At 46.2% G+C, this 23,342-nt stretch overlaps 1 protein-coding gene across 2 annotated transcripts in view; it reads left to right on the forward strand.

Moving 5' to 3' along the window:
- The window catches only part of MACF1 (microtubule actin crosslinking factor 1), a 1,225,213-nt gene that overhangs the window by 50,877 nt on the left and 1,150,994 nt on the right, over nt 1-23,342 (forward strand). The window contains exon 1 of one of the 2 annotated variants that reach the window (XM_069223414.1): nt 196-504. The exons of the other annotated variant lie outside the window; for it this stretch is intronic. Within the exon in view, the coding sequence (XP_069079515.1) occupies nt 411-504 (94 nt within the window). The 5' untranslated portion in view covers nt 196-410. Of the gene's footprint in view, nt 1-195; nt 505-23,342 lie in introns of those variants that run through there. 2 annotated transcript variants of the gene reach the window in all.

The following is a 23,342-nucleotide window of genomic DNA, read 5'->3' on the forward strand; positions in this document are numbered from 1 at the left end:
CCGGGTGGCGCTCGTCCCCCGTGCTCCGCGTTCCTCCAGCCGCGCGGCCCGCTCTCGCCTGCCGCCGGTGCGGCTCCCTCTCCCCGCAGGGGGCGCTGTTCTCCGCGGGCGGCGCTGCCTGGCCCTGGGAGGCGGAAGCGGGAGGAGGAGGCACCGGGAGCCGGGAGAGCGGCCTGGGGAGGAGCCGGGGCAAGAGGAGCGCAGAGCTGCCGGCGGCGCGACGGAGGCAGTGACAGAGCCGGCGACAGAGGCAGTGACAGGAGACCCGGGCGGGGCAGCGGGAGAGCCGCGGCGGAGGGCAGCAGCGCGCACCGGATCAGCGCAAATCAAACCGGGAAGCGGGACCGGAAGCTCCGAGGTCCCGGGAGAGACCCGACCCAGCCCGCACCGGCGGGGGCAGCGGCGCCCCCATGGCCTCCTACACCCCGGGGCTGCTGCCGGCCTCCCGCAGCCAGGAGAAGGAGTACGTCCGGGCCTACGAGGACGTGTTGGAGCGCTACAAAGGTAGGAGCGCACCCGGGTGGAGGGTGGGGAGGCACGGAGGGTCCGTCTGCTCGGGGGGTTGTCGGAAGCCGGGGCTGGGAGCCCGGAGTGCTGCTGCAAATCCCAGGGTGGGGCACCCGTGGTCGAGGTAGCCAGAGGTTTGTGGGGTGCTGCACCCCAAGACACTGTGAAGCAATCGAGGCACCCGGTCCGAGAGTGCCCGACCGGATTAACCGGTTCGCAGCCAAGTAGACCCAGCAGCTCCTCGGGACGGCGTGTGGTGCCAGGAGCGCCAGATGTGGCGTGTCTGGAGCACCAGCGGTTAGGGTCACCAGGCCACATATAAGGGGCGTGTGAAAGGAATCAGATGTGGGGTCTGAGAACACCGGTTGCTGTGAGGTGCAACTTCCTTGGGGTGCCTGAAGTGTGTGGGAGGCCTGAGGATTGGTGTTTCAGGGGCCACTTGATCCAAGGTATGCCTCAGCCTTGGAATGTCAGGTGGTTGGGCATTGGGGTAGCAGGAACACCAGTTCTTGGGTGTCAGGAGAACAGACTTTTGGCTGGAATGGACCTTGCCTTGTTGAGAATAGTAACCCTGCCGTTTTATGAGCGCAAGATGTATAGTGGTAGCAGGGGACAAGGTCTGTTTTGTCATCAGTACTCTATATGTGGTCCCATGAACAATGACTATAAGATATTGAGATCATACCCCTGGAATGCCAGGAGCCCAAGATGTGTGAGATGTGGTGCACCCGTCTCTGGTGTTAGGTGCCTCAGTTTTGTGTTGACAGGTGGGCCACATCTTCTCCGCCAGGAGCTTTAGGTGCTGGCTGTTAGGATCCTCAGCCTTGACTCTGTGCAGCATCAGCCCGTGCACATATGTGGGCTCATGAGCCCCAGATGTGGCGTGATAACAAGAGTACCAGATAACTTCTACCATCATGTCTGGTGTCGGGGGCAGTAGATGGAACACCGCTTGGCTGTATCAAGAGCAGTAGATACACATCATTGTAGCGTGTCCTAGCTCACAATTCAGGTGAGGAACTCACCATGGTGACACCCTGAGATAGGTATAATTGCCTTGCTAGTGCGAGCGCATTGTATAAGAGGACTGAGGACACCCACGAGCAGTATGATGTCACACTAGAGGCCTTGTGAGCGAGTGCAGAAAGATGCAGGAGGGCGCACTGGAGTAGGTGTGCCCACATTGTGGATTGAAGCCTTTGTCGCTAGGCGCTAAAAGATGACTGTAAGGCTTTGGCTCTCATGGCAGCACACTTGAAGGAGTTTTGAGGACACACTGGCGACGAAGCAACTGGATCTAGTCATCCAGCACTACGCAAAGGGAGCAAAGATGTGTGCACATAATACATGTGCCAGCCTCAGTATTTGTAGCATTCACTGAGGGCTGCCCTAGCTCCAAGGAGTAGCAGTGTGCTTTACAGATAGGGTTATTGTAATTGTACTTTTATAGCGTTTACCACCTTTGACGAGGCGTTGCGGCACTTTGTAGGTAGTATCACGATATTCCAGAACTCAGTTATTGTAGCCCCAGTATCTCAAACATGAGGTTCTCTACTTAGAACAATATTTTGTGCGTTGAGCCGTTTACGCCTTATTACAGAAATCAGTATGTTTTAGGCATGTGCCTTTTTTTTAACTAGGCGTTTGCAGTACATGCTGCATATTTACATCGTTGCATAATTCTGTGTTGTAGCATATTAACCGTGCTCACACTACTGATGATACTCAAACAGTGACGAAAAAGAGACTCCGGCCTGTAGTGTCGTCCCTTGGAGCAGAGCATTGTAGGTACCCAACCGCCTACTGTGCTTTAAGGCCGCACGAACAGCAAAACAACGCCCTACAAATGTATTTAAAATAATACAGCATAGTGATCATTTGAGTCAGAGGAAGTTAAAATAATTTGATCAGATGCACACGATTTTTGACCCATCTAGGTTCTAATGTCTTCAATTCCTGTCTCTGTTGGTAGGAAGATGGGCAGCCTCTGCCGGTGCATTACTGTTTGGGATATTGGGGTCATTTAGGGTAAAGCTGACAATAGTGATGTTATATGTCGGATAAGAATTAGTGCCAGTACGTTGTTAATGGGTTTGTGTGGTGCCAAGTTGAAGAATACTATTAATGGTGCCACGTTTGTGTTGCAGTTGAATGGTTGTGTTAACTGGTTTGGGGAGGTCGGTGGCACCGCAGTGTCTAGTGATGGAGAGATGCGGTTCTCTGACCTCTTTCTTTTGTTAATGCAGTAGTGTAAAGACACACTGATTACAGCCTCACCACTGCTAGGTTTCCGTGACTCAGATGTTTTAGACCTTAGTATGTGGTGTTTGCATTTGCAACCAGATAGTGCACTATTTGACATGACGACTTTCAAAAAGGTCTCCTCTGGGGTTGGCATGATTTCTATGTCTGGTGTGATTTCTCCTTTTGTATTGTATTTAAATACCTTTAAATCAACACTAGACAAGAACGCCACACCTATAAATGTGCCGATTTTCCTACATGCTGCAATATCGTACACCCACTAATCCAGCTTTTTATTGGCTATAATTCTCATGTACATTTCTGAACGCCCTCGGGCTTTTTGGGATCCAAGCGTTTCTCCTGGCACTGCCATGTGCACTATTTGACATGACGACTTTCAAAAAGGTCTCCTCTGGGGTTGGCATGATTTCTATGTCTGGTGTGATTTCTCCTTTTGTATTGTATTTAAATACCTTTAAATCAACACTAGACAAGAACGCCACACCTATAAAATGTGCCGATTTTCCTACATGCTGCAATATCGTACACCCACTAATCCAGCTTTTTATTGGCTATAATTCTCATGTACATTTCTGAACGCCCTCGGGCTTTTTGGGATCCAAGCGTTTCTCCTGGCACTGCCATGTGCAAGGCCAGGTCGTGCTGCTGTAGTACCAGCTTTATAACTTTACGCAGCTTACGTAACAGTGTCGTTATTTGCAATCACAATCGTAGTCTTAAACCAAGCCACCGTTCTGAACACACTAGCTCATATCTAAACACTTAGGTCCGGCCTGCTCGGTTTGTCACGCTCACGTGTTGTGTTCATGGGTTGCCGAAATCAGTCCAACTTTGCCCCAGAATTCAGGGCTCCCATTTTTGTGGTCCTTGGATCTCGTTTATGAAGTAACCTCTGGAAAGAAATCACAAATGGATAGTTTTCTAGCCCAGGCCAGGCTGTCTTGAAAAGTTCTGGGTTCCACGCCTTGCATCTGGATCCTAAGCCGCTTACCAGGCCGCACGTGCTCCAGGCTCTGGGGAGGGGTGTGCCGGTTGGCTGAAGTGGGTGAGGCATTAATTTTCTGTTGCTGCTCTGGTGATCGGTGCTTAATTAGCTGTGCAGCACTCCATGTTGTTGAGGCTTACCCCGCATGGGAACAGGCAGAGGCCAATCCAGGCTTGTTGTTACCTTCACCTGGGTGCAGGGTTTGGAATCCGGCCTCGTGCTCTGTCGCTCTGTGCCTGGCCCAGCTCCTGGATGTAGTGGTTTCTACCTTAGCTCGAGGCCCCTGTGGTAACATTATTGGTGATCACGTAGGAGCCATTTCCGTTTCTGTCGCTGCACTGGGGCCCCGCAGTCTGTCAACAAACAGTATGTGCAGCTCAGCTCGTGATCACAAGCTCTTCATGCTGCAGTCACGGGCCCAGAGGTGACATTACTTTTGGCTTAGTTTATATATCCAAGGCCCCCTGGTCATACTGTTTGTTACCTTCCCTACCCCACACCCACTCCTCTCAGTGCTCACAGGCCCCATGATTCTGATCCGGGATGTAATTTGTGCTGGCTTTGCAAGCCTTGTGGTCCCGTTGCTCATGCCCTGGAGGCAAAGAGGTTCCTGGTAGTGATGGCACGCCCACTGGTCACATCGCATATGGTTATGCTAGCTTGTGCCAGTGCTTAAAGTACCTGTGGCAATGTTATTGTGACTCACCTGACCCACGCATACAAACGATATAGGACCAGTATACATCAACAAGCGTATGACCTTACACCAACCAACCAGACATCCACAATTGGCCTCCCTCTTCCTTGCAGACACCCACTGGATCCGCTGAGCCAACAGCAGAGGACACTCCTCTCATCTTGCGTTCAAAGCCAGGAACAACCTCCCCTTGCATCTCAGAACCTCCCCATTGCTACAGCAATTCAAGAAAGGACTCAAGACGTGACTGTTCAGATGTACAACCACCGCACAGCAGCCAGCACTCCAGAGTCTTGAGACCCTCACAGATGATTTGCTGCACTTTACAACTAACTGACTGATGATAGCTCAAGCTTGCACACCATACTTTGCATTATTCTGACTGTGACGCGCGGTTTCTATCCTCCTCTCCTGGAGAAACAGAGTTGAAGGTTTCTCCCTTTATAAAACACCTGTAAGCTCCGCCCGCTGAGCCACGCCCCGTCCACACTCGTAGTAGGTAAAAGAATTCCCGCCTTTTACCAGGATGATGGACAACTTTCCAAAACGACCCCACTGCGTTTACCGCCGTTTCAGGTGGTGCGTTGTTGATGCGCAGGAGCACATATCCACAAAGACGCACTAGTAACAATCACATTGCCAAAGGCACACAAGGTTGCTAGAGACGTTTCTCCCTTGGTCCATCACGTAGCCTCAGTGTACAATATAAACTGGGCATATAAAACATGCTAGGTAACGCTTACTGAATTACTCGTAGAAAATACTCCGGTTGGGCAGGCCACGATGCTCATTTTACAGACACTAAACCTTAAAGGAAGCACTTACAAATATAAACGTAGCAGGTGCCCCACTTGAAGCTCAGCTTCTGGAAAGGACAAGCCACCCTAACTCTTGGGCTTGGCAAAGATAAAGCAAGGCTGTGCGCTCAGAGATTCCAAAGCAGAAAACAATCTAGAATCCTACCTGGAGGTGAATTGATGATGTACTGGAGCGTAATCTGTATCTGACTGTGACGTGCGGTTTCTATCTTCCTCTCCTGAAGACACAGAGTTGAAGGTTCTCCCTTTATAAAGCACCTGTAAGCTCCGCCCGCTGAACCACGCCCCCGTCTACACTCGTAGTAGGTATTGGAATTCCCGCCTCTTACCAGGATGATGGACAGCTTTCCAAAACGACCCCACTGCGTTTACCGACGATTCCGGTGGTGCGTTGTTGATGCGCAGGAGCACATATCCACAAAGACGCACTAGTAACAATCACATTGCCGAAGGCACACAAGGTTGCTGGAAACGTTTCTCCCTTGGTCCATCACGTAGCCTCAGTGTACAACATAAACGGGGCATATAAAACATGCTAGGTAACGCTTACTGAATTACTCGTAGAAAATAATCCGGTTGGGTAGGCCACGATGCTCATTTTACAGACACTAAACCTCAAAGGAAGCACTTACAAATATAAACGTAGCAGGTGCCCCAGTTGAAGCTCAGCTTCTGGAAAGGACATGCCAACCTAAGACTTGGGCTTGGCAAAGATAAAGCAAGGCTGTGCGCTCAGAGATTCCAAAGCAGAAAACAATCTAGAATCCTTCCTGGAGGTGAACTAATGATGTACTGGAGCGTAATCTGTATCTGACTGTGACGCGCGGGTCCTATCTTCCTCTCCTGGAGACACAGAGTTGAAGGTTCTCCCTTTATAAAGCACCTGTAAGCTCCGCCCGCTGAGCCACGCCCCGTCTACACTCGTAGTAGGTAAAAGAATTCCCGCCTTTTACCAGGATGATGGACAGCTTTCCAAAACGACCCCATTGCGTTTTACCGACGATTCCGGTGGTGCGTTGTTGATGCGCAGGAGCACAAGGACATATCCACAAAGACGCACTAGTAACAATCACATTGCCAAAGGCACACAAGGTTGCTAGAGACTTTTCTCCCTTGGTCCATCACGTAGCCTCAGTGTACAACATAAACGGGGCATATAAAACATGCTAGGTAACGCTTACTGAATTACTCGTAGAAAATAATCCGGTTGGGTAGGCCACGATGCTCATTTTACAGACACTAAACCTCAACAGGAAGCACTTACAAATATAAACGTAGCAGGTGCCCCAGTTGAAGCTCAGCTTCTGGAAAGGACAAGCCACCCTAACTCCTGGGCTTGGCAAAGATAAAGCAAGGCTGTGCGCTCAGAGATTCCAAAGCAGAAAACAATCTAGAATCCTTCCTGGAGGTGAACTGATGATGTACTGGAGCGTAATCTGTATCTGACTGTGACGCGCGGTTTCTATCTTCCTCTCCTGGAGAAACAGAGTTGAAGGTTCTCCCTTTATAAAGCACCTGTAAGCTCCGCCCGCTGAGCCACGCCCCGTCCACCCTCGAAGTAGGTAAAGGAATTCCCGCCTTTTACCTTTTTACCAGGATGATGGACAGCTTTCCAAAATGACCCCACTGCGTTTTACCGCCGATTCAAGTGGTGCGTTGTTGATGCGCAGAAGCACGAGGACATCTCCACAAAGACGCACTAGTAACAATCACATTGCCAAAGGCACACAAGGTTGCTGGAGACGTTTACCCCGTGGCCCATCACGTACCCCTAGTGTACAATATAAACACAAAATCGTTTTTGTAGTAGGTTCTCCCTTTATAAAGCACCTGTAAGCTCCGCCCGCTGAGCCACGCCCCGTCCACCCTCGAAGTAGGTAAAGGAACTCCCGCCTTTTTACCAGGATGATGGACAGCTTTCCAAAACGACCCCAATGCGTTTACCGCCGATTCCGGTGGTGCGTTGTTGATGCTCAGAAGCACGAGGACATCTCCACAAAGACGCACTAGTAACAATCATATTGCCAAAGGAACACAAGGTTGCTGGAGACGTTTTACCCCGTGGCCCATCACGTACCCTTAGTGTACAATATAAACGGGGCGCATAAAACATGCTAGGTTACGCTTACTGACATACTCGTAGAAAATACTCCGGTTGGGTAGGCCACGATGCTCAATTTTACAGAAACTAAACCTCAAAAGAAGCACTTACAAATATAATTGTAGCAGGTGCCGCAGTTGAAGCTCAGCTTCTGGAAAGGACAAGCCACCCTAACTCTTGGGCTTGGCAAAGATAAAGCAAGGCTGTGCGCTCAGAGATCCCATAGCAGAAAAAGATCTAGAATCCATCCTGGAGGTGAACTGATGATGTACTAGAGCGTAATCTGTATCTGACTGTGACGTGCAGGTTCTATCTTCCTCTGCTGGAGACACAGAGTAGAAGGTTTCTCCCTTTATAAAGCACCTGTAAGCTCCGCCCGCTGAGCCACGCCCGCCCACCCTCGAAGTAGGTAAAGGAATTCCCCGCCTTTTACCACGATGATGGACAGCTTTCCAAACGACCCCACTGCGTTTACCGCCGATTCCGGTGGTGCGTTGTTGATGCTCAGAAGCACGAGGACATATCCACAAAGACGCACTAGTAACAATCACATTGCCAATGGCACACAAGGTTTGCTGGAGACGTTTTTTACCCCGTGGCCCATCACGTACTCTTACTGTACAATATAAACGGGGCGTATAAAACATGCTAGGTAACGCTTACTGACATACTCGTAGAAAATACTCCGGTTGGGTAGGCCACGATGCTCATTTTACAGAAACTAAACCAATAACAATAAAATACACACACACTCTTTTAAACCTGTCTAAGTATTTTTTACCCATGATTCTAATTATGTATTGTATGTGCATATGTGTGTTTTATTCATGTGTGTATAAATATATATATATATGTGTGTATGTATGTGTATATGTTGTTTCTGTGCCTGGCATGTTTGTGGATCATTGCATGGCTCCTGATATCTATGAATTTCTGCTCTCTTTTTATCACACTTATCTACCCATCACTCTTATGTCATGTGTCTATCAAACTATCCTCCATTCTCACTCGGACTCATCCCAAATCCCTTCGACCACTTTCATCTCCTAAATATCTCTGCCTAAGCTCTTCCCCTCCACCTCCACATCTAACTCACCAAACCTCACTCTACCTCTGTGACCTCCCACAAAACCCTACTAAATTCTCCTGCATTCTTCTCACCCTACTTCTATGCTCTCCCTAACCCATCCACATCCTCTTTCCCCTCCGCTCCCCTATTATTCATCTCAAGCCTTTGGATTGAGTAAATGAAGGATAAACTCCCAATTAACACTTCTGGATTTCTTTCCTCCTCCACCCCTCCATTACTCCAGTCAATCTAACTAACAAACTCTCATATCTGCAACTCAAATTAACTCATAATAATACTAAAACTGTACTCCTTATTAAATTATACTAATCCATCACTAATTCTTGTTGGGTAACGGAGTAGCGTGCTACTCATCGAAAAGCGATTCGACGCCTCGTCAGGGGTAGTAAGCGCTATATAAATACGATTACAATTACAATTATTCATGGTCCAGCTTGTGCTGGCACTGGTTCCTCATGGTGCTGACAGAACCTGCAGGCAGTCACATTGTTCATGATGGTGTTAGTGGTCGTTTTGGGTTCTCTCACCGGCCCTATGTCCATTTTCTTTGGGGCTTAGCTTGTGGTCATACTGCCCCCTCTCACTGATGTCAAGCCATGTGATCATCTTATTTGCTCATCAGTTTGTGATCCTGTCAGTTCTGTCGGTATTGGGGCCCTCTGCTCGATTTGTGGTGCAGCTTGTGGTTGTACTAGCTCTTGTCATTGCTTATGGCATCTGTGGTCACATTATTTGTAGCTCATCCCGTGATCACACCAGCTTCTGTCTGTGCTTTCAGGTCCTGTTATGCATTACTCATGGTGCTGCTTGGAGTTGTGGTTGGTTTTGTGGTTACAGTATTTGTGATGTAGCTTGTGGTCACACCGGTTCCTGGTTGTACTGAGCTTACAGACCCAACATTTATGGTTGCTGCTGCTGACGATCTCTGTGGTCAAATTATTTGTTATAGCGCTCATGATCACACCATTTTCTGTCAGCGACCTCTGGCCACACTATTTATAATGCGCCTCGTGCTTTCATTCACTGCTGTTATGGGGCCTGTGGGCATTTTATTTGAGGCTCAGCCCATGGTTTGTCCTATGGATCACAAATGAGGTGTTCACCTTCTTGGATCAGCTCCCGGTTGCTCCTGCTCCAGTGTTTGAGGTGCAGGCATTGCCTAGGTACATGGGGTGCGAGGAATCTGCTGTTTGCTCCAAGTTTGTAAGTTGAGTTTGTAACAGTGATTAGCTTCCTCTCAGTTCTTGTTTTCAGTTACTTTGTAATGAAAGCTGCCATTAATTGCTGTGAATATTACAATTTGCGAGCTCCACCCCACCGGTGTTGACGACGTCTCTGTCCCTGTGGAAGTGGGAAGTCAAGTTTAGATGCTGCCTGTCTGCTGGTGCATGTGTCACAGCCACGGGTGCCGCGTAGGAAAAGAGGAAACGGAACATATGGCTTTGGCATTTTGATTTAGTCGCTGATTAGAAGCTTAGCAACGCCTTCCCCCGGAGGGGAGAAAGGGATCGTTCAGTTAGAACACTTGAACTAAAATATCCAGTTGAGCCCAGAGCAAACAAAACTCGAGTTTAAACTGTTGGTGTTAATTCAGCTTAGACTGCCCGTGTTGTGCCAAGGCAGGTTGTGGCTCTCTGCAGTGGGGCATGTTGGAAGATGCCACCTCCTGTTATATTCGGTGTGCTTTGCTAGAGGCGTTGCTTGCTGTTGTAGACTGCTTATTGGGTACCATATGTATTGTGCTATGACCAGCATTGAGATGCATTGCTAGATTTCGTGTGCTGTTCTCTGGTGTCGGGACGTGATGCTACATGCTGTTCCTTGCTAGGTAGGGTGTGTATGATGTTCCTAGTTAACTTGGTGTACTACCATATTTGTTGTAGAGGTTCCAGCTATTGCCAGATGAGATATTTTACTGTTGCTATATATCGCTAGGTATGCCTTGTTGTTTGGATATATGTCTTGCTACTTCCTGTAGTTGCCTATGCCAAGATGCATTGCCAGGTGGGGTTGCTGCTGTGGGATTAATGTAGATGTGGCAGGCTCTTTAATGCTCTACCGTATGCCTTCTGATGTTCACTGTTGTCAGTTTGTACTTCTAGATGCACTGTAGTTATAGTTACTTGTCTGGTCTGGCTGGTCTTGTTGGGTGCATTAGTAGATGTGGCCTGTCGTATTACTAGTAGTTGCGTTTGTCCTGTTAGTGGGTTGTGTAGATGTGGCTGCTCTTATTGGATTGCTGGACTGTGTTGCTTGACGTCACATGCTCCTCTTCTCTATTGTCTGGGTACTTTGTGATTGTTGCCTAAAGTGGCTTCCCGGCTGGTGTGGTTCTTTGCTAGATGTTTGCCTATGGTACTCTGAGGCCTGCTTCTCCATGCATTGCTCGATGCCATTTGCTTTTCTCTGTGATTAGTTAGTGTTGCTAGATGTGTTGTGCTGTTGTTGGGTAAATCACTAGGGTCAACTATCATCAAGTGTAGAATAAGATGTGGCTTATTGTTTTGTTTTTTCTTTTGCCACCTATCTCTTGTAGTAGCCTGCTATTCTATGGTTTCTTAGTGCATTAACAGAAATAGCAGGATGTTAGCTTTTTGTGACTAAAGCTGCATGCAGATTGAGGTACATAGCTAAATATGGCATATCATTCACTGTTATCAGTACATTCCTAGAAGCGATGTGCTGCTTCTGGGGGGTGTTGCTAGAAGTGGTTTGTTGTTCCCTTTTGTTGGGTGCATTACTTGATGTGGCTTGCTGTTGTCAGTGAATCACTAGATTTCACTTTTTTCCATTTTGGGAAGGGTGTATTGCTAGATGCCGTGTTGTAAAAACGCGTTACCATATGATTTCTATTGTTGAAATGCATTGTCACAAACAGCCTGACGTTGTTAGGGTGCATTGGCAGTCGTGGCATGTCATTGTCCAGTTGCAATATTAGATGTCTGTTTTTGGCACACATTGCTAGATTCTTCGTGATGATCCCTTTTGGTTTCCACTTACAGACGACACATCTTGGAGTGCGTTGTCAGATGTGAATTACTCTTAACTGTTGTCAGCGTGCATTGCTAGATGTGGCATTCTGCTGTTGAGACATGTAGAAGTGAAGACAGTGAAGCAAAGTGTCCCACCATCATTAGCTGCTTGCCAGGCAACCACTGTTTCATTAAGACAGCCCTGGGTACCCTTTAATAGGGCAAAACTAAGACATAAGGTATCTTCAGAGAATGTCTGTTAAGGATCGCCAGTGGCAACTCAACAGATGAATCAAGAACTCACTCAATAAAGCTCTCAAACAAAGTGAAACAAAAATATATTTTATAATTAAAATAAGACTCGAGCAGCGAAAATTGGACCAGTGTCTGCAAAGAGTTTTTTAAGGTAACTATTACGTTTCAACCTTCTCATTTCTGCATGTACAGTCAATAAGATTTTCTGAGAGATAGTCACAAGTGGCCAACAGAGGCTTCCCCCCACTCCAGGAGAACAAATCCCAGCTCCAGACTGACGCTTCCTTTCAGTGAGGGCAAAGAGGCTGGATAAGTCACCTTCTGTAAGCAGGCAAATTCACATTTTCCAAACTTCAGAGTTGCTTTGGTGTTAACTCTGTGGCTTTTGCCTCCATGAAAGAATCTCTTCTGGTCTTTCGAGTCTGCTGAAGCTCCCTGCGTTTCCTGGTGCATGTTCAGTCCTTTGTCCTGACATCAGAGTCTTCGTCTTCCACTGGAAAGTTCTCATTCCATATACCAGCTCGCAGAGAGTGGAAGTTGGCTTCATCAGTGACTTCCAAGTTCCAGTAAAAATCTTCTTAAAGATCAGTGCCAAACCAGTTACTATTGGTTAACTGTTCTGCTTCACAAGACGAGTTTCAGCACCTTGTTGTGTTTCTTTGGACCTCCAGGAGATTGGCTCATACTGATACTTTATTAGAAATACACATTTCTTGGCACAGTGATGCAACAATAGAATGGGAGGCATCGAGTTTTCCATGGGAGTGGATTGGATTGACACCCAGTCGTGTGCTCCAATAAAGCTTAATTGAAAGGCCCTCAGTTTCCAGTTGAGGACTTTACTTACAACATTTTGTCGACTATTGGACATGGCGCGATTAGGAGTATGAGTCAGGCAAGCTTGGCTGATCCTTGTATACATCCTGAAATTGACAATTTTCAGGCTAATGCAGGAAACAGCTACAGCGACAGTGAGGGGACATATGGCAGAGTGAGAAGATCAGACGGCCCTGTATTGACATCTGTATTTAATTAGGTACTGTACTGTTGAACTCCTGTACCTTGGTGGCTTACACCATTGGCTTACTACTAGCACTAGAGACCCAGCTTGTGCATTCTGATGTGGTACTGATGCAGCAACATTCCAATTTCAGACCGAGCATGTGTGTACAGTGTTCTTCTGGTTAGCCTTCTATACTGATGACGTTGTATCATTGGCAGCCGTAACAGTGTAGGTGAACCACAAAGCGCTTCACTTTGACGTGACGCCATTTTAAGAGTAATTTTCTACCATAATTTATTGTGCAGGTCATGGTTCGGTGATATGCACACTGATACATCTGACTCAAGGACATTTTCTCGCGGTGAAGAACACACCGTGATATCCAGCCCAGGGAATCTTGTTTGCATTAAATAAACAGCTGGACATCAACAATATAAGGTGAGACAAGACCTTTTCACACCTTATTTGTGCAAGTAAAGAAGAAGGTGCAGGCATAGAAAACTGTGATCTTCACACCAATGAGCACAATAAACGCTGATCCGCACACCGTCAAGCTCCGTTTAGAGGCAGATTACATATTTGAAATGGTGATTTGCACACCATTGTTAAATGTTTTGGCTATATTTGACTAATCTGACTACTACTCAATACCTTGCAACCCACAGATCGTTGACTTCAAATATACAATTATATTTACTCTTATATCCTCATGTATAGTGCAGTTACAGCTTGCAGTGTGAATATGGCAGTACAAACTAATTTTATTGCTCCACCAATCTTTATCTCAGCCAGGTTCACCTGCAATAAGTTTGTAAGTTTGGGTCGAAATGTTGGAAAATTATATTACAGCTCTAGTTGGGCAAAACTTTTCATCAGCTCGAAAGAAGGCGATGTTGGTAAGAGCTTTGGGTAGTAACAGGCAACGTATTTTTAAGTACTCACTAGTAGCAATGGGTCAGAATGGTCAGCCTATGGATTATGTGTATAGAGAATCACTTAAAAGGCTAGAGTTTAGATTTGCAAATAAAGTTAACATATTGATGGCAAGATATACATTTTACACACAACCCCAAATTGAACATGAAACAATTGATGAGTTTGTAGCAAGGTGAGGGAATTGACAGTCAGGTGTCGGTTTGGAAATATGACGGCTGAGTTAATACGTGACCAACTAATGAAAGGAAGATTCAAGAGAGACTGTGGGCTGCAAAGGATCCTTCGCTTAGAGAGGCTGTTGAAATGGCAAAAGTAGTGGAAGAATCACAACGCTGCATGAAGAAATCAAACAGTAGAGACAAAATTAGTGAGGGATCTGTGGTAATGAGTGAGAAAGTGTGAAAGGGGAGGTCAATGCAGTGTATCTAAAAACATGCTAAAGGGGGTGCTTCTACTTTAAGAAGTAAGGGAAAAAATGTATTCAATGCGGGAGCACATATCATATGTCACATTTCCAAAAATGCTTTGCAGTTTATAAAGGCTGCAGGAAATGTGGGCGTAAAGGCCATTATGCGGGCATGTGTGGGGAGAACAACAAAAGAAGCAAAGATGGTAAATCCATAGTGAATGTAGTGGAGGCGTGTGAGGATTACATGTACGGTGATATAATTTTGGTAGTAGACCAGAGTGTTGATGAGAGAGTGGACAAACATACAAAGTGGGAGGATAAGAAAAGAATGTGTAGACCTACAGCTACTTTTATGGTGTGTGGGTGCAAGGTGGATCTTATGATTGATACTGGATCGCTGTATGCCAGCACTCCGGAGAGCGTTCAGAGCACATTGGAAAAAGTTCAATTGTTGCCAAAAGATATCAATCCAGGCTGGTATCAGGATGAATCCATACTTTATTAGGATATATGTTTGGAAGTATAGAGCATGGTACGCAATATATTGAAGAGAAAGTGTATGTATTGGTAGATGGGCCTGCCATTCTAGGTTGCACGCATCCATTTGATCTTAATATCATAATCAAACCCAGAGCACCTAATCAAGTAATGGTGGTGGAATAGGTTCAGTTGAGAGATATTTTGAATGGTGCTCAAAGAATCTTTGATACAACTTTAGGATGTTTGAAAGGGTAGGTTCATAAAATAGTTCTGAAGGAAGATGCAGTGCTGAAACAACAAACATTCCGAAGAGTACCTTTGCCTCTGAGAAATGAGGTTAAACAACTATTGGATGAGATGTTGCAGGAAGGCATAACTGAACCCGTGGAAGCTTCTCCTTAGGTTTCTCCTGTGGTAGCCCAGAAAAGAGATGGTCGTCTAAGGTTCTGTGTGGACATAAGGTCCTTTAATCAAGATATTGTTACAGACACATTTCCTCTCCCAAATATCAATGAGCTGTTATCATCTGTGAAAGAGGGCAGGTACTTCTGAAACTTGGATTTGAGAAGTGCTTACCATCAAATCAGATTCCGTAAAGACTCTAAAGCATTGAGATCATTTGTAACATCTGAAGGTACATTTCAATACACTCATATGCCGTTTGGACTAGTGTTGGCTACTAATGTATTTTAGCGTATGATGACAAAAATGTTTGAGGGAAATGACAATGTGGTCAATTTTCAAGATTACATTTTGGTTGTGGGAGAAATGATGGAACAGCACAATGTCATTTTGAGAATGGTTTTGAGAAGATGGGGGAAGTTTGGTTTAACTTTAAATCATGATAAATATACATTTTTTTTTACGGAACAAATTAAGTAGCTTGGATACGCAATATCTAATGGTGGTATTAAGCCTAAGAAGTGTCAGTTAGAAGCCATTAGCATAGCACCTTGTCTTATTGATGGAGAACAGTTGAGGTCATTTTTAGGCCTAATTGAATATTACACAAAATTTGTTGAGAGGCTGGCTAACAAAACAGAGAGCGTAAGAAAATTATTGCGTAAAGGAAATACATTTGTGTGGGAGGAGGAACAACAGAAATGTTTTGACAAGATCCAGAATGAATTTTGTTATGCAGGAATTGTTACTGCTTTCAATCTTGAATTGAAGTCTGTACGTACAGTGGATGCAAGTGCAACTAAATGGGGAGCCGTGTTGTCCCAAATACATGGAGGAAAAGAAAAGACAGTTGCGTTTGCATCACTTACGCTCACACAGGCACAAAAAGGAACATCAGAAATAGTGCAGGAAGCTCTAGCTTCTGCTTGGGGTGTGGAGTACTTTTCACGTACACTTTTGGGGAATGCAGTTTGTTATTCAGTCTGATCATAAGCCCTTGATCAAAACCTTTTCATCTGGAGGTGCAGGTAAAGGGTTGGTAAGGCTGGCCGGGTTCGCTGCTAGATTGCAAGAATATTTATATGTGGTGGAATTTGCTCAGGGGTGGAAGAATGTACAAGCAGATTGTCTTTCGAAAACATCACTAGATTAGGAGGTGGTAGATGGACTGACTAGGAGGAATGTAGAAGCTGAAGGTGCAGTAGCGTCGGTTTAAGACGTGGTTTATAGTGGTTAGGCGCTTTCACAAGATCAGAATGGGAGGAGGAAATTAAATCTGATATAGTTCTTAAGGAGGTTGTCAAGATGCTCCATAAGGGTGCTTCCAGAGATAGTACTTTATCTGTATCTGTGAAGCCATATTTTAAGGTGTTGGATGAATTGTCTGTATGTGGTGAAAATGTTGTGATGAGGGGAGACCCTTTTGTACCTCTGGGAAGTTTAAAGCTAAAGCTGTTTAACCTGGCTCATGAAGGAATCTTGGGTAAGGGCTTGACTAGTAAGAGACTAAAGAGTGAATTTTGGTGGCCTGGTTTGGATGAACAAGTCAGAAGATGGGTAGAAAATTGTAGCATTTGTAAGGAGAGTGAAAAAAGAGTGGGTAACAGGAGCAAGGGTGGTCATATTGAGGATCCGGGTAAGCCATGGCACATAGTTTGTTTAGACTTTATTGGCCCTGTTTCAGAGGTTCCACATGATTTGAGTTTTGCTGCAGTGTTGGTGGATCTGCATTTAAAATGGCTTATTGTAAAATTTCTGAAAGATAGGGCTACTAAAACCACTATTAAGATATTGGAAAATATTTTGAGGAGGAAGGTGTTCCTTCTGTACTCATTACAGATAATGGGCCCTGTTAACATCTTCGGAAATGGGAAATTTTTTGGAGTAGTGTGGAATAAAACATTCTCGCACCTCACTATGTAATCCCAGAGGAAATAGTATGGTAGAAAGGACCTACATATTAGTCAAAAGTACCATTCAGTTAGCAGTAACTAATCGGTGTAATGTAAAATGAAAGATGGTCAAAGTAGTATGGGCGCATCACACCACCACCCATAGTGTCACATAAAAATGCCTGTTTCAGCTGATGAGAGGGCGTTCAGCAGGTACTAAATTAGTTCTTTCATGGCTCAAGGAATGGGCCATATGGGAGATAAGAGTACAATAAGGCTGGTGGAGAAGTCTAAATTTGAAGTACGTGATTGGGTCAAGATTAGGTCCGGAAGTATTAAAGGGGGTCTTTCTAAGTTCAGGGGACTTTTCTGTATTGTAAATGTGGGAACGTTTTTTCTAATTGTGGAATGAGGAGAAAAGTGGAATTTCAGAAATGTAGCTTTACATCAAAAAGGTGGGGGATGTTCAGGCATGATGTTGATGGGAAATAAAGGACTCATTGGAGAAAGTCATTGAGACCGTGACGGTTCTGTGGGGGTTAAAATGAGTGGTGCAGGTGGGGTCAGAGGCGCAAGAGTTCACAGACCGTCAGTGAATTTGCAAGACTATGTGAGGTCATAATCACGTGTGATTCTTGCGCTCCACTTATTTTGGGCGTACATTCTATTGTTTTTTAGAAATCCATGTGAACTTGTTTGCTTTTGGATGGTTATGCTTCATACTCACCTTTGGGTTCATAGTGAGTAGAAAAAGTCAATTACATTATAATTAGGTAATGTTCTACATTCTTTCTTAGCTACTCTTTTGTGGCATTATCATTTTTTTTTTGCATTCTCTTTTGTTTGTTCTTTTCAATTGTTATATAGGTTGATATATGTCCATGGGATAGCTCAGTTTGAAATATCTTATTTGGCTACCGATGTTGTAATAGTTGGGAGAGAAGGGATGGATTATGATGTCAGTGCTTAGTGATGCAAAGATAGAATGTGAGGCATCGAGTGTTCCACGGGAGTGAGTTAACCCGCCCCGGCGTCCGGGAGTGATCGACGCCAGGTTGTGTGCTCCAATAAAGCTTAATTGAAGGGCCCTCAGTTACCAGCATTTCTAATGAGGACTTAACTCACAACACCAGTTACAATTGGTTAACTGCTCTGCTTCGCAAGAAGAGTTTTCAGCACCTTGTGTTCCTTTGGACCTCCAGGACATCGGCTCACGCTGGTCCTTTGTTAGACATGGACGGTTACAACCCCCTTCCGCGGCTCCAACAGCCTCTCCTTTGCTTCCAAGTTCTGCACCAGGTACGTTCGTCATCTGGCTGTCTTCCGTATTTCTTCAGACTTTCTGCTGTGCTTTGTCTCTGGGGGCACTCACTCTGGTGACTAACTGGCCACACAGAACCCCAACTGCTCTCTTTTGTTTGGGAGGGGGGGGGGGGGGGGTGTCTGCGTCCATGTGTTTGCCTGTGTGCCGCGGGCAGCAGCCTTCACAATGTGAAGTGCGCCAGAGAAGCGTCAGTCTCAAACCCCATCAGATGGAGCACACCTGGTAGACGTGGGGTGTCCCTACTCCGGCTCTCCATCCCGAGCCACTCCTTGGATTACTACCTTTCTCACAGCTGACATACTAAACGGTGATTGGCCATTTTGAAGCTGTTAACAGAAAACAAAATGGCTTGCCTTTCAAAGAAGGTCATCTACAATCTTTTCCTCCGATGAAGAAAGACTGCGCTGGACTAATCCGGCGTGGTTTGGTGACCCATGTTTCTATGCCCCGAAGAGCAGTGGGAATAGCCCCCCTACACATTCCTATGCAGTTTCATTTCGGTGCCTCCCAGGGATGTGATGTCGACCTCTTCCAGCTTGAGGCTGCTGACCCTTCTGTGTCCGTGCAGAGGGAATCGGGTCCGCCTCTTTTGCAGATTTCTCATGTAAAGAACAGGCAGGCTGTACTACTGTGGTTTAGAAACTAAATGCAGAGCGTGAACATTCAATTACAAGTACTCATTTTCTGTTTCTTAGAAATTCTATTCAGGTTTTAAAGGAAACGTACTGAGAAAGCAGTTAATGATTTCTCAGCCTGCAGAGTTAAGGTACCTGCAACAGCTAGTGGAGAAAATTGAGGGAAAGGTGTGGGAATAAGACTTTACTACAGTGAATATTTCTGGATGAAGTTTGTTGGGGAATATTGTTAGATGTGGTATTTCATTGGGATGAACTGTCGGATGCGGTTAAATGCTGGACTATTTCCAGGTGAAGTTTTAAATTTGACATGGTATTTCTTGTTTTTTGGGGTTCATTTCTATTCTCTTGTTGCGCTGTTTAAAAATGTGTTGGACTGTTTTTTTAGGGTACATTAGTAAGCGTTGTAAGGAAATGCCTCCTTGGCATGGTTACCCCCTAACTTTTTGCTGATGCTAAGTTATGATTTGAAAGTGTGCTGGGATCCTGCTAACCAGGCCCCAGCACCAGTGTTCTCTCCCTAAACTGTACCTTTGTCTCCACAATTGGCACACCCCTGGCACTCGGGTAAGTACCTTGTAACTGGTACCCCTGGTACCAAGGCCCTGATGCCAGGAAAGGTCTCTAAGGGCTGCAGCATGCCTTATGCCACCCTGTGGGACCCCCTCACTCAGCACATGCACACTGCCTTTCAGCTTGTGTGTATTGGTGGGGAGAAAATGACTAAGTCAACATGGCACTCCCCTCCGAGTACCATGCCAACCTCACACTGCCTGTGGCATAGATAAGTCACCCCTCTAGCAGGCCTTACAGCCTGAAGGCAGAGTGCACTATACCACAGGTGAGGGCATATGTGCATGAGCACTATGCCCCTACAGTGTCTAAGCAAAACCTTAGACATTGTAAGTGCAGGGTAGCCATAAGAGTATATGGTCTGGGAGTTTGTCAAACACAAACTCCACAGTTCTATAATGGCTACCCTGAAATCTGGGAAGTTTGGTATCAAACTTCTCCGCACAATAAATGCACACTGATGCCAGTGTGCAATTTATTGTAACATACACCCAGAGGGCATCTTAGAGATGCCCCCTGAATACCTACCCGACTTCTAGTGTAGGCTGACCAGTTTCTGCCAGCCTCCCACACACCAGACATGTTGCTGGCCACATGGGGAGAGTGCCTTTGTCACTCTGTGGCCAGGAACAAAGCCTGTACTGGGTGGAGGTGCTTCTCATCTCCCCCTGCAGGAACTGTAACACCTGGTGGTGAGCCTCCAGGGCATCCCAGCTAGTGGAGATGCCCGCCCCTCCGGCCACTGCCCCCACTTTTGGCAGCAAGGCTGGAGGAGATAATGAGAAAAGGAAGGAGGAGTCACCCACCATCCAGGACAGCCCCTATGGTGTCCTGAGCTGAGGTGACCCCTGCCTTGAGAAATCCTCCATCTTGAGTTTGGAGGATTCCCCCAATAGGATTAGGGATGTTCCCCCCTCCCCACAGGGAGGAGGCACAAAGAGGGTGTAGCCACCCTCAAGGACAGTAGCCATTGGCTACTGCCCTCCCAGACCTAAACACACCCCTAAATTCAGTATTTCGGGGCTCCCCAGATCCCAGGAAATCAGATTCCTGCAACCTGAAGAAACAACAAGGACTGCTGACCTACAAGCCTGCAGAGAAGAAGGAAGACAACTGCTTTGGCCCCAGCTCTACCGGCCTGTCTCCAACTTCGAAAACCTGCTCCAGCGACGCATCCAACAGGTACCAACGTCCTCTGAAGCCTCAGAAGACTGCCCTGGACTACAGGACCAAGAAACTCCTGCAAACAGCGGCCCTGTTCAAAACCAGCTACTTCTTTGCAACAAAGAAGCAACTTTCAAAGACTGCACATTTCCGCCGGAAGCGTGAGACTTCACACTCTGCACCCGATGCCCCCGCCTCGAGATCCAGAGAACCAACACCTCAGGGAGGACTCCCCGGCGACTGCGAGCCCGTGGGTAACCAGAGACAACCCCCCCTGAGCCTCCACAGAGACACCTGCAGAGAGAATCCAGAGGCTCCCCATGACCGCGACTGCCCGTAACCAGGGACCCGATGCCTGGATCCAACACTGCACCCGAAGCCCCAGGACTTGAAGGAACCAAACTTCAACGCTGGAGTGACCCCCAGATGACCCTCTGCCTAGCCCAGGTGGTGGCTGTCCCGAGAAGCCCCCCGTGCCTGCCTGCACCGCTAGAGTGACCCCCAGGTCCCCCCATTGTTTCCTACCCGACGCATGCTTTGCACACTGCTCCCGGCTGCCCTTGTGCCGCTGAGGTTGTGTTCTGTGTGCTTACTTGGTCTGCCCCCTGAGGACGCAGGTACTTACCTGCTGGCAGACTGGAACCGGAGCACCCCTGTTCTCCATGGGCTCCTATGTGTTTTGGACACCTCTTTGACCTCTGCACCTGACCGGCCCTGAGCTGCTGGTGTGGTAACTTTGGGGTTGCCTTGAACCCCCAACAGCGGGCTGCCTATGCCCCAGAACTGAGACTTGAAAGTGTTACTTACCTCCTAATCTAACTTTTACTTACCTCCCCAAGGAACTGTTGATTGTTGCACTGTGTTCACTTTGAAAATAGCTTATTGCCATTTTTACAAAGACTGTACATGATATTGTTTTTATTCAAAGTTCCTAAAGTATCTAAGTGAAGTACCTTACATTTAAAGTGTAAATCTTGAACCTGTGGTTCTTAAAATAAACTAAGAAAAGATATTTTTCAATATAAAAACCTATTGGCCTGGAGTAAGTCTTTGAGTGTGTGTTCCTCATTTATTGCCTGTGTGTGTACAACAAATGCTTAACACTACCCTCTGCTAAGCCTACTGCTCGACCACACTACCACAAAATAGAGCATTAGAATTATTGTCTTTTGCCACTATCTTACCGCTAAGGGGAACCCTTGGATTCTGTGCACACTATTTCTTACTTTGAAATAGTATATACAGAGCCAACTTCCTACAAGCGTTCTCTGAGGCGCACTGCTAATTGTTTTCAAACTGTATTATTAGAAGTGTGTATTGTACCTGCTGGCTTGCTGCCCAGATATAAGACTTTTGCTGGGTTTAATTGCCTGCTCTTTTGGTGCATTGCTAGTTTGCTGTGTAGACCCTCATTGAGGTGCATTGCTAGATGTTGTGTCTAGTTCCCTGTTGTTGGAGTTCCCTGTGAGGTGTGACGGTCTTATGTTGGAATGCATTAGCATTAGTGACATTGACACCAGCACCATGAAAACACCCAGTAGTTGTACATGCGGTTGACCAAATACTACATTACATTTTATGTTAGGGGTTACCGCCAGAAGTGACCTACTGTTTCCTGTTGCCAGATGTAGTGTCCTGTTGTTAGCTGTAATGTAGTGTTTCAAGTTGCGCAGGTGATTAACTTGATTCAGACCTTTTGTCCTGGTGCATTGCCATCTGTGCCATGCTCTTGTTGTGCATTGCCAGATGTGATTTCGGATTAAATTGCCAGATCTGGAGTGCTGTTCTGGGCACCTGACTGCTGTTTTCGTGTACATTAATAGATGTTCTGTTTTTCATGTGCATTGCCTCGTGTGGTGTGTTCATCGTTAGGTGACTGCTTAACCGCTTGTGGTTTACCTCTGCCAGGTGCTTCGCTTGATGCAATCTGCAGTCCCTTGCTGTGGGAATGGATTTAGCCTCCTTCTCAGCATTGGGATACATTGTTACCCGTGGCTAGCTATATGTTGTTGTGTAGGTCGGTTGTTGTTTCTTTGGGGCTCCATACTATCATTATTTTGGGAGGCAGTGTGCCTGAAAAAAGAACGGGTTTGTTTAGTCTGGAAGCCAAAGGCTGAAGAATGCTTAGAATGCTTCCTGAGGGTTTTTGGTCCCTTGCTTGCTTGCATACATTTTTATTTGTCTGGTTGTTTGACTATTCACTTGCAATTACAGACTCTTCTCTCATTTATTACATTATGAATGTGAGAGAGGTGCAACGCCAGTACAAGAGTTGTTAGATTCCAAAAACACATTAAACAACTCACTTTCCATCATTGAGAATACTAAATCCCGGACTTCATTTTGGACAATAGACTTTATTTTTCGCAATCAACAACTTGATTAGAAATGCAAGTTGAAAGCTTGGACTCACCAGGATGTTCAAAACGTTCTTACCTTAACAAGACCTAAAGGAAGTAATTCAAGCTCTGGTCTTTATTACAGGAATGTTATTGTATCCGAATTCCCAAATTTCAGCTGGCCTCTCTTAAAGATTCTTCCCATGTCGCATCCCGATTGATCTCAGGGGCATACCGCTTCAGTCATCTCACTCCGAGTTATCTTCCAATCAATGGTAGATCCATGTTCAAACTTGTCTACCTGGTTCATAAACTCATCAGTCTGATCCCTTGCACTAGCCGGCTAAGAAACTAGTTTTCTGGATACGTCTGCCGACTCCCTAGTACTGAAATACTTCCACTTGAACTATTTGCTTTTAAGAAAAGTTGCACCTCGAGCCAATCCTTCCCTGGGATTTAATTCCTCCAATAAACCGCCCTGTCACTTCCTTATGG

This window comes from Pleurodeles waltl, chromosome 3_1 (assembly GCF_031143425.1).
Source record: "Pleurodeles waltl isolate 20211129_DDA chromosome 3_1, aPleWal1.hap1.20221129, whole genome shotgun sequence".
NCBI lineage: Eukaryota > Metazoa > Chordata > Amphibia > Caudata > Salamandridae > Pleurodeles > Pleurodeles waltl.